The following is a 19998-nucleotide window of genomic DNA, read 5'->3' as shown; positions in this document are numbered from 1 at the left end:
ACAATAAATAAAATGTATGTGTAGAAAAATTTTGTGGACAAAATTCAGGAATTTTTTGAACAGACCTTGTAGCCTGTGTTCTCTGCTTTGTTCCAAGGCTGACACTGAGCAGAAATACAATGCAATTTTGGCTGAAATCTGCACAATAACCACTGCTAAAGGTTACAATAATGTCAAAGAAAACTTAAAATTGTTAATGACAGAAAAGCGTTGTACTGACAAAATAGGACTTTTGTTTGGAGCAAAAAAAGTGGGAAAATGTAAAATTCAGGAATGAAAAAAATGGTGCTTTACTGTGTTTGTTACTACAGATGACACATGGGCCCACCAATTCACACCAACTACAATCAAACCATTGTGTGGAACAAGCTGTAGCTAACAGCAAAAATGAAATGGATAGCTGTTTCTCCAGATACCAGGTGTCAAACCATCCTATAAGTCAGATTCTGGCAACCAGATATTTGGTCAAACATCACCACCAAATATTTCATAATGTATAGGTCTGAGTGAACCTGTGAAGGCCACATAAGGATGATCAGGTGGATTTGGGTACATTCAGGCATCACCATTCATCAGTGAAGTGATCAAATGATATAATGAGTGAATGACTAGACTGTTTTATTTGTTACGAATTGCAATCACTTTTAGTTTTCATTATTTGTAGTTACTACTGTAGTTAACTGCAAGATACATTTTAAAAATTTCGTTTTGGAATATTCTGATACAAACAGTGACAATAATAAGTTCCTCATCTGTTTGTTGTGTCAAGTTCAAATTTCTTGTTGCAGTCATGTTCACTTGTTGTACTTTGACTTTACTACTGAAAATAATTCAACTGCAAGATAAATTACTAAACATATCAGTAGTAAAGACAAGATCCCTTGCTCAGAAATATTTTGATATATACTAATGTCACCCATAGTGACATTGATGATGTTTCATACATTTCCTAAATGTTTTCCATTTGCTACATTGAGTTCAAATTTCTCATGGCAAGAAGAAAAAAAGGTAGATATGTATCAGAGCCTTAGCTTTGTTGTGAACTGTTTTATTATGCTATCAACAACGTGTTTGTCCATACACATTTTGATCAATATGGTTAAGTGGGTACCTGTTTATGAAATAAGACATTCTATTTGGGAGTTGTTTAAAGTTGAAATAGCTTGACAGAAGGTGCTATTGGAATATTATGAAAAATCTTCCACCAGTAGCAGTTCATCTTCAAAGCCTGCTTAAAGAAGTAGAAGAGATAAGGTTTAATCAACTGTGACTCATTGAGCTCATGACACATTTTGTAATTTCTGTAATAAGGTGACAAATAAAAATAATAATAGTCAATTTGACAGTCAAGCAAACACCACTGCAAGCAAGACTGGTTAGTTGAACACAGTTCAAATCAGTCGCAATCACGACCGCCAGTACCTGAATTTAACAAAGTTTGTCAGAATTTATCTGCTCCCTTGCAGAAGTGTACTGGAAGCACTACACAACATGTTCTAAGAACATGTAAGTCAGCAAAAGAATAATTACATAAGAGTGCAACATAAGACTATCCAGTACACTGGTAACAAGAAACTAGAAACTGAAGTACTCTAAAGTAAAATACAATCAGTGAGCGTGGGCTAACTGAAAGTAATATAGGTAATATGACAATAAAAAACTATTTCTTATACAGTTACTTCCATAGATCTAAACACAAAGGCAGTGGAGCTTCTGCGTATATTGAAACAAGAAAGCTCCTAAAGGCTAATAGTTAAGGTGTAAAGTTCCAGAATGAGGTTTTCACTCTGCACTGGAGTGTGCACTGATATGAAACTTCCTGGCAGATTAAATCTTTGTGCCAGACCGAGACTCGAACTCGGGACCTATGCCTTTCGCGGACAAGTGCTCTACCAATTGAGCTACCCAAGCACGACTCACACCCCGTCCTCACAGCTTTACTTCTGCCAGTACCTTGTCTCCTACCTTCCAAACTTTACAGAAGCTCTCCTGCGAACCTTGCAGAACTAGCACTCCTTAAAGAAAGGATATTGCGGAGACATGGCTTAGCCACAGCCTGGGGGATGTTTCCAGAATGAGATTGTCACTCTGCAGTGGAGTGTGCACTGAAATGAAACTTCCTGGCAGATTAAAACTTTGTGCCGGACTGAGACTCGAAGTCGGGACCTATCTACCAGGAAGTTTCAAGGTGTAAGGTTATCTATAGCTAGAAAAGAAAACTTTGAAATTCCTTGTGTAATGACATAACAGATGAGTTTCAAACATGTATGTTTGACATATGATTGAAATTATGTAACTGACAGTAGTCTGAAACACAACTGTTAGAATGGGAATGGCACGCGAACATTTATGTGTACACAGATCCCAAGGTGGCAAGATTAACATTTTCAAAAAGAATTGCAAACTTACTAAAATGAATATGAAGATAAACACATAAAAGAATGGAAAGGCAACTACTTACCTCTAATGGATCAGTGTGTGGAGATCAGAAATACATAATATAAAAAAGCATACCCTAGTTTTCAAGCACTAGCTCTTTTTCTAACAAAGTACACGCATTCAAACACACAATGACACAGACACTCACATATAAAAGTCCATAGCCATGGCCAGTCTGATTATTGATACTTAATTATTAAAAGCAGTTGCCTGAGCTGATAGAGATGGGGCAGGATTACAGGTGGACGCAAGGAGGGGGTAGCAGGAAAGTGGCAGGTCTTTAGACAAATGACCCCATAACTGCACAACAAGACAAAAAGAGTGCAGAGATTAGAGCAAAAAAGAGATGTAGGAAGAGGTAGAGGGGGGGAGGGGGAGGGGGAAAAAAGAGGGGCAAAAAAGAGAGATAGGTGAAGACAAAGAAGGAGAAAGAGAGGGGAGAAAGAAGGGAGAAGGATTGAAAAGGGGTGAGAGGAGGGATGTGAAAATTACCGAACAATCAGTTTAATAAGCCACAGCTGCAAAATACTAATGCGAATTCTTTACAGACGAATGGAAAAACTAGTAGAAGCCAACCTTGGGGAAGATCAGTTTGGATTCCGTAGAAATATTGGAACACATGAGGCAATACTGGCCTTACGACTTATCTTAGAAGAAAGATTAAGGAAAGGCAAACCTACGTTTCTAGCATTTGTAGACTTAGAGAAAGCTTTTGACAATGTTGACTGGGATACTCTCTTTCAAATTCTAAAGGTGGCAGGGGTAAAATACAGGGAGTGAAAGGCTATTTACAATTTGTACAGAAACCAGATGGCAGTTATAAGAGTCAAGGGACATGAAAGGGAAGCAGCGGTTGGGAAGGGAGTGAGACAGGGTTGTAGCCTCTCAAGGATGTTATTCAATCTGTATATTGAGCAAGCAGTAAAGGAAACAAAAGAAAAATTCAGAGTAGGTATTAAAATCCATGGAGAAGAAATAAAAACTTTGAGGTTCGCCGATGACATTGTAATTCTGTCAGAGACAGCAAAGGACTTGGAAGAGCAGTTGAATGGAATGGACAGTGTCTTGAAAGGAGGATATAAGATGAACATCAACAAAAGCAAAACGAGTATAATGGAATGTAGTCGAATTAAGTCGGGTGATGCTGAGGGAATTAGATTAGGAAATGAGACACTTAAAGTAGTAAAGGAGTTTTGCTATTTGGGGAGCAAAATAACTGATGATGGTCGAAGTAGAGAGGATATAAAATGTAGACTGGCAATAGCAAGGAAAGCATTTCTGAAGAAGAGAAATTTGTTAACATCGAGTATAGATTTAAGTGTCAGGAAGTCGTTTCTGAAAGTATTTGTATGGAGTGTAGCCATGTATGGAAGTGAAACATGGATGATAAGTAGTTTGGACAAGAATAGAATAGAAGCTTTCAAAATGTGGTGCTACATAAGAATGCTGAAGATTAGATGGGTAGATCACATAACTAATGAGGAGGTATTGAATAGAATTGGGGAGAAGAGGAATTTGTGGCACAACTTGACAAGAAGAAGGGACCAGTTGGTAGGACATGTTCTGAGGCATCAAGTGATCACAAATTTAGCATTGGAGGGCAGTGTGGAGGGTAAAAATTGTAGAGGGAGACCAAGAGATGAATACACTAAGCAGATTCAGAAGGAGGTATGCTGCAGTAGGTACTGGGAGATGAAGAAACTTGCACAGGATAGAGTAGCATGGAGAGCTGCATCAAACCAGTCTCAGGACTGAAGATCACAACAACAACAGCAAGAGGAGGGAGTGGTTGAGGAGAGGGGGGTGAGGGAGAATGCCCACATGGGAGAGAGTGCTGAGTGATGGGAGAGGGCAATGCACAATCTGGACAGACAAGGAGTGGTGCAGACAGGAAAGAGAAGAGAAAAGGAGAGGTGTGGCAGTGGGAACAGGTTAGCAAAAGTTTCGACCAGGGGCATTGTGAGAGCACAGGCATGTTGGAAATACAATTCCCATCCATGTTCTTCTGAGAAACTAGTACTGGAATGGAGTATGGGCCACATAGTGAAGCAGCTGTTGAAGTCATTGTGTTGTGGTGTGCAGCATATTTGGCAAATTGATGGTGAAGTTTGTGGTTTATCACAGTTTGGTGGTCCCCATTCATTCAGACAGACAGCTGATTACTTGTCATGCCCACACAGAATGCAATACAGTAAATGAAGCAAAGCTGATATATAACACAGCTATTTTTACATGTGGCCCTGCATTTTATTGGGTAGCAAATGCCTGTGACTGAACGTCAGTAGGAGGTAGTGGGAGGGCGGGGACAGGTCTTGTATCTGGACTGATCAGAAGGGAATGACCCATGAGATACAGGATTTGGAGTAGGACTGGAACAGGGATGAACAAGGATATTCTGTAGGTTGGGTGGGTGGCAGAACACTGTTTTGGGGGAGGGGGTGGGGGGAGATAGGGAGATAGCATTTTGAGTAGGATACCATGTCGAGTAGGATATCCTCATGTGGAGGAGGATCTGGTTGAGCTTCCCAAAGCCAAGGTGACACTAAGTGATCAGAGGAGTGCTGGTTGGTGACTGGTTAGTGGGTTTACTGGTGTCTGAGGAGCAGATGGCATGGGAGATTTGTTTATGGATGAGCTGTATAGGACACTGTCTGTCAGTGAAGGGCGATAGCTGTCAAAGTACGGGTACTGTTGGTGGTTGGTACACTTGATATGGACAGACATATTTATGTAGCCACCTGAGAGGCAGAAATTGACATCTAGGAAGGCCGTTCAATGAATTGAGAAGGACCAAGTGAAGTGGATTTGGGAACAGTGCTGAGGATATGGAGGAAATAGTGCAGGTTTCTCTGCTGAGGGTCCACATAATGAAAATGTCATCAATGAATTTCAACCAGACGAGAGGTTTTAGGTGTTCACTGGATAAGAAGGATTCCTCCAGATGGTCCAAAAGATAAGTTGGCATAGGATGACACTATGCAAGTACCCATGCCACTGCCACAGATTTGCTTGCAGATTTGGCCTTCAAAAGTCAAATAACTGTAGCTCAGGATGTAATAGTTGGCTAGGAGGATTAGAATGGAGGTGGTGGGTTTGGTATCAGGAGGACATTGGGAAAGACAGTATTCCATGGCTGCAGGATCATGGACATAGGGGATCTTGGTGGACACTAATGTCACATCCACAGCAACCAACGAGTCTAGTAACAACGCGACAGGAACTGCGGAGATATGGTGAAGGAAGTGAGCAGAGTCTTGAATGTAAGATGGGAGTTTAGAGACAACAGTTTGGACATGTTGACCAAAAAAGGCAGAGGGTTCATTGTGTGGGAGCACTGCACCTAGCCAGACAGAACAGTGGGGTGTTTGTGGAGTTTTGAGAGTACATAAAAGGTAGGAGTGCAGGGGGTTCTTGGTAGGAGGAAGGAGATGGCTTCAGGTGTCAGGTTTTGGGATGGATCTAAGGCCTCAAAGAGATACTTGAGGTCTTGCTGGACACCTGGGATCATTGTTGTAATGTCTGTATGCAAAAGTATAAAAAAGTTGGCAGAGGCCTTCAACCACATAGTCACTATCATTCATGACCATTCTGTTGGAGTCTTTGTCTGCAGTGTTCCATAGGTGTGATGTTGGACTCACAGGGAAGGGATTCAGGGAAGGACGGTGAGGCCAAGTTAGTAAGAGGCGAGGAATTTCTTAAAGATTACCAAGGGATGACTGGGCGGAAGAGGAGGAGGATCACAGTTGGAGAGAAACATTGTTATATTTGGAGATTTCAATATGGACATGGGAAAAAGATCAAAAGCAAAACCAAATTTTGAAGAACTGTCAATATAGTATAACAATATATCTGCACCACCAAGAGTGACTTCTCAAAGTCAGACAGTCATTGACAAAATTATTACTAATATTATTAGATTTGACTGTCAGCTACATGTTGTTCAAACAAAAATATATGATCATTATGGAGAGCTGATCTGCATTTGCAGACGTAATGACACAGTAAAACAAATAAATAAAAAAATCAACAACTAAGGAAACCAAAATCACCAGTGAGCAACATATTAATGTCCTAAAAACAATATTAAGAAGGGAAACTTGTATGAAACAGTTGCTGAAAGATTCGAAGAAAACTTGAGTATTATGCAAATTGGTAGCCCACTGGTACAGTTATAGCTGGTAGTGACTTCAATGTACCCTCAGTATGTTGGTGAAAACACATGTTCAAGGCATGGCACAATAGGCATAAAACATTGCTGAGGAAAATTTGATTTTTTTGTCAATCTCATTTGCATGAATATAGAATTAATTGCTGCAGTGGTTACCAGTCTGAAGCAGACTCGACCATTCACAAACCACACCCCTTGTTATCAACCATTACTAGTTACACAGCATGGTGCATGAATAACTTTGTACCATAAAGTCAAATTGTGAGCAACAAATGCTTCCATTGATAAGACAGTGTATGTGTCTGCTGTCAAAACTGAACAATTTGACTTTATTGTATGGAGCTATTCATACCTTTTGGCACCATGCTATATAATTAGTTATGGTTGATAACAAGGTGTGTGGTTTGAGAATGGGTGAGTCAGCCCAAAACCAATAATTTATTGTAGCCCAAAACCGGTAATGATGCAGCAGTAAACTGTATGTTCATGCAAGTGAGACAGACAAAATAAAAAAATAAAAAATTATCAAATTTCCTTCACTTCTCAAAGCAGCATGCTTCAAATCAGCATAATTGTACCAAATGCTCTCCCTGAAAAATATTTTGAACAATTAGCGCAAATGGTTGTGAAAACGTACTTAGCCTCTTAGCAACACATAATTCTGAACAAGTAGTGAGCATCATGATAGAGTACTGTGACAGCCAAACCTCGTAAATATCTATTTAAAAAAGCACATAAAAATTCACTTGAGACCTTCCTAAGAGATAGTCTCCATTCCTTCCTAAATATGTAAGCACAGACCAGAAGTGGACTGAATGCAAGGGAATAGTATTGGGGAAATAGTATTGGCAGAAATTGAGAAATTTATACCCAAAAAATTAATAGTAGATGAAAACAAAACAAAATCCCCAATATTGGTGAAGTTTTACAGAACTGCCTTTAACAGCTTTCACAATGAAATTCTGTCTCGAAATCTAGAAGAAAGTCCAAAGAAATTCTGGTCATATGTACCATACACCAGCAGTAAGACACAATCAATATTTCCACCACTCGATATCAATGGCAATATTATCAATGACAGTATCACTAAAGCAAAGTTATTAAACACAGTTACCTGAAATTCCTTCATCAAAGAAGATAAGGCAAATATTCCAGAAGTTGAATCAAGAACAGCTGCCAACATGAGTAACTTAGTAGATGGCCTCGGTGTAGTGAAGCAGCTTAAATCACTTACCAAAGGCAAGTCTTCCAGTACAGATAGTATACAAATTAGGTTTCTTTCAGAATATGCTGATACAGCAGCCCCATACTTATCAGTCATATACAATCACTTGCTTGAAGAAAGGTTTGTACCCAAAGACTAAAAAACTGCACAGGTCACACCAGTACTCAAGAAAGGAAGTCACAAGAGACTTCTAATCAATTGTGAGCCTGTGGAATATAGCCCTATACTTAGCAATCATACACAACTGCACACTTTGCGAAAGATCTATACCAAAAGACTGGAAAATTGCGCAAGTCACACCACTGCCCAAAAAGCAGGTCACAAGAGACTTCTAATCAAATTATGTGCCTATGTAGTATCGCTTCAGTTGTGCAACTGGATTTGTGAGTTCCTGTCATAAAGGTCACAGATCCCAGTAATTGATGGAAAGTCATTGAATGAAACACAAATGATTTCTAGCATCCCCCAAGGAAATATTACAGGCCCTCTGATGTTCCTAATCTATATAAATTATAAATGAGACAATCTGTGCAGCCCCCTTAGATTTCTTGCAGGTGATGCTATCATTTACCATCTAATAAAGTCTTCAGAAGATCAAAACCAATTGTAAAATTATTTAGATGAGATGTCTGTAGGGTGTAAAAAGTGGCAACTGGTCTTAAACCATGAAAAGTGTGAAGTAATACACATGTGTACTAAAAGAAATATGTTAAATTTAATTAACAATACAAATCACACAAATGTAAGGGCTGTTAATTCAACTACATAAATACCTAGTGATTACAATTATGAACAACTGAAATTGGAACAATCACATAGATAACACTGTGGGTACAGTGAACCACAGAGTGCATTCTATTGGCAGGACACATGACAAGATGCAAAAATCCACTAACGAGACTGCCTACACTAAGTTTGTCCATTCTCTCCTAGAGTAATCCCTTGCTGTATATGATCCTTGTCTGATAGGATTGACGGAGAGGACAGTGAAAAATTTCAAAAATAGGGCATCTCATTTTGTATTATTGCAAAATAAGGGATAACAATATGATAGATGTGTGGTGGCCATCATTAAAACAAAGATATTTCTCACTGCAGTGAGATCTTTTCATCAAATTTCCATCACCAACCATTCCTTCATACAAAAATGTTTGATAAATGCCCACCTAAAAACGACGAAATGATCATCATAATAAAATAAGAGAAATCAGAGCTGAGGAAAACCATAAGACACTAAAGTTCAAGAAATCAGCTGGTGATGATAAAATATCAAATAACATAATAGAGATAGTAAGTAAACAACTAATCACACCACTGCTGGGGACAGCAATGACCTCTCCTATAAAAGGAAAACTGATGATAGGCAGAGGTGGGTCAGTGTCAAAAATGGTATAAGGATGACCCCAGCAACTAAAGACCAGCTTCAACCAAAATCAGGTTCCTCAAAAAATCCTGGAAATTCTTATATATGGTAATTAGTTGATTATCTGGACAAACATAACACTTTTGTCCCATCACAGCATATTTTCAGAAATGGTAAACCTACAGAATCAGCAATTCTCAATCTGAAAAGAATCTATTAGATACACCTTAGAAGGGGATGGGGAAGCAGTACGTATCAACACAGAACTCATACCAGTCGGAAACCAAAGCAATGAAATATGGAGTGCCATAGGCATTGGTAATGGGGCCACTGCTGTCTGCTCCCTTTGTAGATGATATAGCTGTTGACGACAAAGTGCCTTAAGTCATGCTCATGTGTCAGTTCCATGAAAACGTGTGTGTAAGTGCAATTTATAGCTATGCATTTCAAGATGAAGACCATGCTGTACACAAATGCACAAGGCCTGCAATTTTTTGACAAGATGAGGGCTATGTTTACACATCTGTTGCTATTGAATGGGAAATGCCTGAAACTGGTTGTCCAGAATAAAGTATTTTAAAATACAGACTGGAGGAACAATGTTGTTCTATGTGATGGGATAGTTCAAAATGTGTGAGTAAGAAATGAATGATACAGAAAAGGAATATTAACTTTCCAACACAGGAACTGAAGTAGGATATGAAAATACAAAAATAAAACAATGCAATTCAAGATTTCGTTTTGAGAATATTCGATGTAATTAATTTTTTAAGGAAAAGGGGGGAAGAGGAAAATTGTAATGCAAAGATGTCCAGGTCCTAGAAGCAAGAAAAATTACTCTGAATATTACACACAAAGCAAGAAATAAAGGGAAACACATGATTTGATTTGATTTGATTTATTTCGTGTTCCATAGGTCCAACTGTGTTGGATACACAAAGACGTGGAACGAGTCAGTTGAAAAGCCTGAGCAGATGGGTGAGAGCAGAGGAGATGGGGGAGGGCTTAAATGTTGAAAATTGATTACACTCACCTTGTAATTATTCATTGTTTATATGACAGGACTTTAAATTAAATTCCTAGTATTATGTTGACAAGAATTACAGACAGAATTGACAGATATGGAGTACAGTCATTACAGTCAGATGGCACTGCTGTTATGTGAAAACTCTATGTGCCATCTGGAACACAGCTTTCTGTGAACCCCAAGAAGCACCAGGAAACAGGAAAAGAATAAAACTGAGTGAATGCTACAGGAATGTGGAAGACCAAGTCCTTCATCAGAGCATGTGCTAGTTGCAGAAAATAACTTGGAAGCAACACTATGATGATTTGAATAGAAAAGGCTTTGATTTCCACAAGAGAAAATTAATGATGACCTATTTCCAAAAAAATGGAATACCACTGAAGTGCATAAAACATTGATCTGTGATAGATTACCTTTAATTACTGAAACAAAATGACTGTGCCAAAATTAATTCCACACCTAGCTCGAAAGACAAATCAATACTTTTTATAAGACATGATATACGAAACTAACTATTTGAACATGCTGCATCTGTTTCCCTCATACACTATACCAGTTATTCAGTCAAGGAGCTTATTTAAATCACCTGTAAATGACTCGTAAACTTCAAATGACTCGGAGACATAAAAACATCAAACACCCCCCCCCCCCCCCCCCCCCCATAGCCAAATACACAATCAGCCATTTTATTTTGTACCACTACCCATTTTATTTTTATATTGTTATCCCACATAATGGTTGAGTTTTCCCTCCAGCAAATACAGTGAAGATTTTTGCAGTATAAGTGACTTATTTAGCAGCACTCTTATGATATATTCTGAAAGACATTTTCTGCAGTAGCTGGAGTACTGGTACCACACAATATAAAATTTTTAGCTACTCGTGTGTAAGTGTTGAACTCAAAATGTTGCTAACCATCAGAAGCAGAAATTATGAAAAAGTATTCCAAATGTGGTTAATACTATAACAGCTTCAAATACTAGTGTGCCCATATACATTATATTCCTTGTTGTTATTGGACACAAGGTATTGATTACTAATATAACTGTAGAAAATAATAAACTTCATCATTGACATGTCAACAAATAATAAAAGGAACACAATCATTATTTTTCTTATAAAGAGATCATCAGGTCAAGAATCACACACACACTCACACACACACACACACACACACACACACACACACACACACACACACACAGGAGCAGAACCAACATTTATCTTTAAAGATTAATGCATGTTAATGTTCTTATTATAAGAAATTACCTTCACAATACACCTTTTCACATACCTTACTCGTGTAGATGCTTCACTGTTGTAGTCCAGTTGTGCCGAAAGATCCCCATAACATGTTTTACACTTTTATTGCACATAAAATGGTATTGTTAACAACTCACTCTTCCTTCGTTTTATCAGTACCTTCTCTTATGTTGCCTACAATTTCCATTTAGAGTAGTTTTTCTGTGGTAATGTATATTCTAATAATTTTTTTTTGATTTATTACGCTCTATCAGTATGTTCCTGAATTGATACAGTGCTGCACCAAAAGTACTATCTGAAAATTTGAACCACTGAGAAATTATGCATCAAATGTATTTGCTATTGTGAATAAGGACAATGATCAGCTGTAGAATGGAATGACGACAGCGAAAATTTGTCTCAGACAGGGACTTGAACCCGGATTTCCCACTTATCGCCAGCGGCTACCTTACCATTTGGCTATCCATGAACAACTCCCGACCAGACCCAAATATTCATATTTCATATGTCATCAACCATGCAACTGTAGTTGCTGCAATGCATTTTCCTTTCAACACGCATGCATGTCCAAATTAACTATGTACTGTAATCAGAAAAACACAGGCACTCCAATACTATAGTGAGAATTTATGCCCAGCTTCTTTGCTCTGCAGGCAGTTGGTTTGAGTCACACTGATCTCTTGTCTCTTCTTCAGGAATACTGCTGTTATTGCCCCACTGGTATTGAGAGGATTAAACAGTAGCATTATGTCTGCTGGTCAGTAACTGAAGATGAAAACAAATTTGGCATTGTTGCAAGAACCATATACAGATCCACTTACAAGGATATCGGGAAAAAAATGAAAAACTTAGAATACTGGGAATTCAAATGTTTTCCTTCCTGATTATGATTCCATTATCTTTTCCACTGCACCACCTCACTTGTTTGTATTGCAAAATATTGTTGTACAGAATACAGAGTTCACTGCTTTTGCTTCTGTTTGTGTGACATCCCTATCACAATACAAAAATTAAGCCTCTCGTAAGAAGTATCTCATCAGCCATTGTCTATTCAGAGCCTTTGCTTATCCCCAAAAATGTATTTAGTTCCTGCATTTATCATTTGTCTGTCTATGAACCATATCCAACTTTATCTGCTGGTCTACATTCTACTTACCCTGGATATCATATGAAATATTACTTTTGTGACAGGATAACTTTCTAAATCAACAACTTACTATGGGTACAAGACTGGTGGTTAGCACCATTTTGATTTCATCACTTTAGTTAATTGCACATGGGAGTATCTTCTGTCCCCATTTTTGTGAATGCACAAAATTCATCTACTCTCACATGCAAATAATTCAAATCAAATAAAATCAAGCCAACATTTATGTCTACATATAACTAGAGCCAACCAGAAATAAATATCAAGTTTAAAACAGACACCATCAAATGACATGTATTTCTACCAGATGACGTATGCATTGTTAAATTTACACTTAATCTAAATTAAATCACATATGTCATACACGAGACTAAATAACAAAGAGTGGTACACTGCTTCTTAAACTTTCCTTATAATCATTTTTACCTTTTTTGGTAGATAAGACTTTTTTTTTGAATTAAATCAGAAAAATACACTAATTACCTATGCTGTCAAAAAATATACTGTTTCCATATTTTATTGGTTTGTTTTTTAAAAGCTGAGGACTATGAAGCAAATAGTTTGTAATGTATGGACAGTTTAATAACAACACAGCAGATGGAGAAGCACACAAAATGACAGGAGATTTAAGCAAATCATTTAGTCCGTTCCTGCACCCCTGTCCCATTCCCTCAGGCATATGTATCCCACAATTTAAATTTTTTTTTCCTTTCTTGTTTACTATATTTACACTTTGATCATGAAAATGTGGAAAATAACTGCTCATTTCCCCTGCTTCATAAACCTCAGCAATTGGAAAGGTCTTATACTTCTGCTGTGGATGCGGGTATGCATTAGTTGATAAGTTACAAAACATTTCATTGGTTTCAATTGCATTTGGTTTTGGGTGACACGTCGTAATTTCTCTATAAGGTTCACTGTAATTGTGATGAACATTAATAACATCTGATGCAAACCTACCATTACACACCTTACAGAAACCAACATTATAGTTTGGGACTCTGTCATCATTTTTAATCATGATATTATCACCTATGGCACCCAGTTGTCCCTGAAAACTGTAATATGGAGGCACAGCTTTATTCAGAGCAGTGGGATCACTTTTTGATACCTGTTTTTTATTTGTACCAACACTGTGTCTATAAGGGTAAAACCGATGTGATTTTGAAACACCTTTATTATGCTCAAAATTTGGCTTATAAGGTTCAGTGGATGAGTCACCATCATAAGCATGATAAATCTGTCCTTCCTCACTAGTGACATCTTGAAATTGCCAAGCTTCCTTTCCATTTTCGTATATCATTGTACACTGCTCAGGGACAAGCACATCATTGTATTCAGAGGAATAATTTGAAGATACATTTTCAGACTTGTGACGTCCTGGAATGCTTCCCTGATTTATAATGTGGTTTCTCCTTTTACCGAGTGACCTCACTGGTTGAAGAGTATTTTTATATGGATGTTGCATTTTTTTAAATGTCTTGGGACTTGTAAAAGAAATGTGATCTATATTCTTATTATTGCGTGATCCTAAAATATGGTAATCCATCATATTTTTTGAATTTCTAGAGGTTTGATTGTGAACTGAATGTGGTATCGAGTGACTATGGGACCAGTCAGATTCAATGAAGGACCATTTGTTATCTGAATGTGGTGTCAAATGACTGTGGGACCAATCAGAATCAATGTAGGATGATGTGATTGTTTTATCTTCAGGTGTTTGTCTCTGAAATTGTTCTCTGGGCAGCATCTCTGTGCCATTCTTCTTCCCATCCAGATATCTGTAGTCTTGTTGTTTTCCCCAAGGACTCACACAGTCTCTACATGTGTGCTTCTCCACCATATTCGATGATTTCTCCTGTCTTGGAAATGAAGAATTGTCATTCCGAAACAGATAATCACTGTACCGTTGCTTTTCCCGCAAGTTGTTCTCTAATTCTGCTATGCGTGCCTCCTGTCTTGTCCTCTGCAGCCCCCACCGATCCAGCTGCTCTTCTTGCTTCCTCACTAGCTTTTCAAGACGTAATATTTGCAACTGTTTGATTTCAAGGATTTTTTGTAAATCCTTTATCTCAGCATCTTTGCCAGACATATCTTGGCACACCTGCAAAATACATCAAAATGCTTTGCTTACAACAATAATCAAAATGATAAAAATATTGTACTGTATAACTAGACATAATAAATATGGAAGTGAAAAGACTAAATGAAGAAACACTGTACAGAAAATATAGAAAAACTTTGAGGTGAGACATACATTTCAAAATTCTTCCTGCTTTCTAAATGGCGAGATTAGCAATAATCCTTGCAAGAAGCACACAGAAAGCTCATATGAAAGGATATAAAACTAGCGAAGTCAATAATGAAACTGAACAGCTGTTACTACTCACTATCATACAAGCCTCTGTGTTCTTGAATTTTCACACCATTCAGTTTTTATGCACTAAGGCAGGTAAATGTATGACATGACAAAAGTAAATCAGACTTTGAATCACATTTGTGTATTGGAAACAGTCAAAGGTGTACCCCAGAGACACAGGAAAATACACTGTCAAAAATTTATGAAATTGGCATTAACTGTTGTGTATCCAGAAGCCAGTAATTCCTGGTGATGAACAAAAAATTCATGATCTGCATACATAACTTCTGCTATCAGATCTTGTCACATGTGCAAATAATTGCTGACCTAATTCATAAAATTTTATTCAGACATCAGAAAAAGTAGCAAAAAATTAAAATCCTAGAGTAAATATGTATTGCAAATACAGTTATGAAGCTGTTCAGAAAAATCAGATGAGAACCAGAGTATGGGACAAGGGAGAGAACCGAGGTAAGGAGATAAGCATGTGAGAATCAGAGTATGGGACAAGAGAGAGAACAAAGATAAGCAGAAGTTAAAGACTGGGGAGTTTGAAATCAAAAGGTCTTGAACTTGAAGACCAAAGGATGTGCTGGAGAAAATGTTGCATACCTTTTGGCCTATCAGATCTTCTGGCCACAACCTAGACTAGTCCCTCCCTAAATCTCTTTGTGTGATGTGCGGTTATTGCTGAGACAATTTGATTGGTTGTCACTCCCCCTGTTTTCATTCTTTTCCAAACCCCTTTCTACTTCTAAAATCAGCTCGCATACTTCATTCAATAGTTAAACTGAGAAGGTAACAAAGATTGAAAAAAATTGGTGCTGTCTCCAGGGCTGGTTTCAGAACATTTTTACAGGCAGGCAACTTATCATTTGGTGCCTCTGCTGCCCCCCCCCCCCCCCCCCTCTCCCCACACAAATCTTAGCATCCCTTCTCAGTTTGGCAGCCCAAGAGGCTGCTGCTAACTGTGACACAATATGCATACAAATCTTAGGGTTGTCAAACAATTGAAAGTTCAAAGTAGAATAACAATACTAAGAGGAGGTTAGTTTACTACTCACCATATAGAGAAGACACCCAGAGAGAGACAAGCAAAACAAAAAGGGTGTATGCAGTTTAGCTTCTGGAAAAAAGACATTCTTCTGAAGTGAAAAACACAAACACATTCACATAAGCACAACTCACACACTCATGATTACTGTCTCCGGCCACTGATACCTGGTTGTGGAAAACAACTGCACATGATAGTAACAGCTATCTGATGTTGGTGGTGAGAGTAAGGAAGAGGCATGGGGTTGGGAGGTAGAGGGATAGCAGGATAGGTGTGGGGGAAGATGTAACGTGTGGTGCTGGAGTGGGTGCCGGGAAGGAGATAGGTAGGTGAAGGACAGGGACAAGTGAAAGTTGAGGCCAGGAGGGTTATGTGAATACAGGTCACATTGTAGGGAGAATTCCCACCTGTGCAATTCAGAAAATCTGGTACTTGTAGGAAAGATCAAGATGGTGCAGGCACTGAAGCTCCCACCGAAAAGAAACACATCATGTGGGTTGCACTAAGTTTGGAGATCACATGACTGCTTTCAGATAATCCTGCCTTTTATGGGACAGGAGATCCCTGTGACTGGACTGGAGTATGTAGTGGTGGGAGAATGTCAGTGAGGTTTTGCATCTAGGTCTATTGCAGGGATATGAGCCATGAGGCTAGTGGGTGGGAGCACTGGTGGGGTAAGTATGGACAAGGATATTTTGCAGGGTCATTGGGGGGCAGAATACCACTGTGGGAGGGGTGGGAAGGATAACGGGAAGTATACTGCACATTTCAGGGCACGATAACAGGTAGTCGAAACCATGGCGGAGAATGTAATTCAATTGCTCCAGTCCTAGGTGGTGCTGAACCATGAGGGGAGTGCTCCTTTGTGACAAGATGGTGGGTATGTGGGCAGTGGTAGGTGACAGAGAAATGAGGCACATGCAATCTGTTTCCGTACAAGGATAGGATGGTAATTTCTGCCCATGAAGGTCTCATTGAGACCTCTGGTATATTTAGAGAGGGACTGAGGGACTGCTTGGCACTGCAGATCCAACATAGTTGGCTAGGCTATATGCAGAGGGTTTCTTGGCATGAAAAGGGCGACAATTGTTCAAGAGGAGGTAATGCTGGTGTTTGGCAGATTTGATATAGGAGGAGGTGATAATATACTCCAGATCCTTGGTCTAGGGATAGTGTCTTTGATTAGAAATCAAAATGTCCTCAATCCTAGGTTCAAAACCCACCACCATGTAAATTTGGATTAATAATCAGCAATGGTGGTGGCTTAATGGCTTAAGACTTCTGGCATAAGAAGTCACCCTCATTCTGCCAACGGCCTTGTCAAAAAGGGCGGAGGAGCGGACAGAGTTTCAGGGCACTCTCTTGTCTTTTGGATGGGAAACTGCCCCTAAAGGTAGAGAAATCAGCAATAATCAACGGCATGAGGATGCAGAAGGCAATGGAAACCACTGCATTAAAGACACATAATGTGTATCAACAGGAAATGTGGCTTGCAACTGAAAAAAAAGTGTCATCATGATCTCTCCATTGGCAAAAGATTCTGGAACAGTCCCCCATTTAGATCTCTGGAAGGGAACTGCCAAGAGGGAGGTGACGACGAGAAAAAGATTGAATAACCAATGAAAGAACAGTGTTCTACAAGTCAGGGTGTGGAATGCCAGAAGCTTGAATTTTTAAGGGAGGCTATAAAATCTGAAAAGGGAAAAGCAAAGACTCAATCTAGATATAGTAGGCGTCATTGAGTTGAAATGGAAGGAAGAGAAGGATTTCTGGTCAGATGAGTATAGGGTAATATCGACAGAAGCAGCAAATTTTATAACAGGAGTAGGATTTATGAACAGGAAGGTAGGGCAGAGATTGTGTTTCTGTGAATAGTTCAGTGATAGGGTTGTTCCTATCAGAGTTGATAGCAAAACAAAATTGACAATGGCAGTTCAGGTACACACGCCAACGTCACAAGCTGAAGATGAACGGATAAAGTATATGAGGATACTAAATGGGTAACACAGTACATAAAGGGAGATGAAAATCTAATAGTCATGGGGGACTGGAATGTAGTGGTAGGGGAAGGCATAGAAAAAACAGTAATGGAGAATGTGGGCCTGGGACAGGGAATGAGAGAGGAGAAAAACTAATTGAGTTCTGTAATAAATATGATAGTGAACACTCTTCAAGAATCACAAGAGGAGGAGGTATACTTGGAAAAAGCTGGATTAGATTACATCATGGTCAGGCAGAGAATCGAAAATCAATACTGGATTGTAAGGCATACCCAGGAGCAGATATAGACTCAGAGTAGCCTGAAGTTTAAAGAATGATCAGGAAAGAAGTGGGATATGGAAGTACTAAGGAATGATGAGATACACTTGAAATTCTCTAAGGTTATAGGTACAACAATAAGGAGTAGCTCAGTAGGCAGTACAGTTGAAGAGGAATGGACATCTCTAAAAAGGGCAGTCACAGAGGCTGGAAAAAAAACCATAGGTATAAAGAAGATAACTGCGAAGAAACCATAGGTAACAGAAGAAATACTTCAGTTGATCGATGGAAAAAGGAACACAAAAATGAACAGGGAAATTCAGGAATACAGTAATACAAGTCACTGAGGAATGAAATAAATAGGAAGTGCTGGGAAGCTGTGACAAAATGGTTGCATGAAAAGCGTGCAGAAATCAAAAAAGAAATGATTGTCAAAAGGACTGATTAAGCATATAGGAAAGTCAAAACAACCTTCGGAGAAATTAAAAGCAAATGTGGTAACATTAAGAGTGCAATGGGAATTCCACTGCAAATGCACAGGAGAGAGCAGATAGATGGAAAGAGTACACTGAAGACTTGTATGAGATTTCTTTGACATGATAGAAGAAGAAACAGGAGTTGATTTAGAAGAGATAGGGGTCCAGTATTAGCATCAGAATTTGAGAGAGCTTTGGAATATTTAAGATAAAATAAGGCAGGAGGGATAGATACATCTACACATCTCCATCTACATGGTTACTCTGCAATTCACACTTAAGTGCCTGGCAGAGGGTTCATCGAACCATTTTCATACTACTTCTCTACCACTCCACTCTCGAACGGTGTGTGGGAAAAAGGAACACCTACATCTTTCCATTCAAGTTTTGATTTCTCTTATTTTATTATGATGATCACTTCTCCCTACGTAGGTGGGTGTCAACAAAATATTTTCGCATTCGTAAGAGGAAGTTGGTGATTGAAATTTTGTAAATACATCTTGCCGCAAAGAAAACCACCTTTGTTTCAGTGACTGCCATCCCAACTCGCGTATCATATCAGTGACACTCCCACCCCTATTGCGCAATAACATGAAACGAGCTACCCTCAGGGTGTACACGTGGACAAAGAAAAAAAAATTCCCGGATTTCCCAGTAAAAAATATATGTTCTCCCTGGTGAAAATACACTTTTTCCGTGTTAAGTGACAGTATACTCTTCCTCGGCATTGTAAAACTCATCAATCCTTTGTATGTTTATGGTTTTACATATCAATGTAGAATTTCCCGGTACTTCAGAAAACGAAACTCCCGGGAGGGGGTATTATTTTCGTATTACAAAGGTATAAATTTGAATTCCACCAAACACCGCATGTCACTTTCTGAAGCATTGAAATCGAGATTGCGATGCGCTTTTGTAAGCCAGTCATAGCTCATGTCACTTGATCTCGCCCGCTGATGACAGCATAGGACACGTGATGTAGTAAGCCAATAGCAAGATCACTCTTAAGTAGTAGAACACACAAATAAGAAAAGTTCATGGTTTAAAGTAAGATACATTACACAAATGTGCCAGTAAAATTTTTTATAATGACGTAAATGTCTGATCTGGGCTCGAAATTCTTCAAAATGGTCGTCCTCAAAGAGTTGATTTTTAAATGAGACTCAAACGCTTTGTGATTTAAGTAATTCATCGTACATTCTTGCACACAGTTCATCT

General features: G+C 38.7%; 1 protein-coding gene across 1 annotated transcript in view; it reads right to left on the bottom strand.

The window, feature by feature from the left end:
* The window catches only part of LOC126455903 (golgin subfamily A member 6-like protein 22), a 285498-nt gene that overhangs the window by 17977 nt on the left and 247523 nt on the right, over positions 1 to 19998 (bottom strand). Inside the window, exon 14 of the mRNA XM_050091664.1 lies at positions 14540 to 14736. Coding sequence (XP_049947621.1) covers positions 14540 to 14736 — 197 coding nt within the window. The remainder of the gene's footprint in view (positions 1 to 14539; positions 14737 to 19998) is intronic.

Source organism: Schistocerca serialis, chromosome 1 (genome assembly GCF_023864345.2).
Source record: "Schistocerca serialis cubense isolate TAMUIC-IGC-003099 chromosome 1, iqSchSeri2.2, whole genome shotgun sequence".
NCBI classification, from domain to species: Eukaryota; Metazoa; Arthropoda; class Insecta; order Orthoptera; family Acrididae; genus Schistocerca; species Schistocerca serialis.
This window is presented reverse-complemented; position numbering and strand designations above follow the sequence as displayed.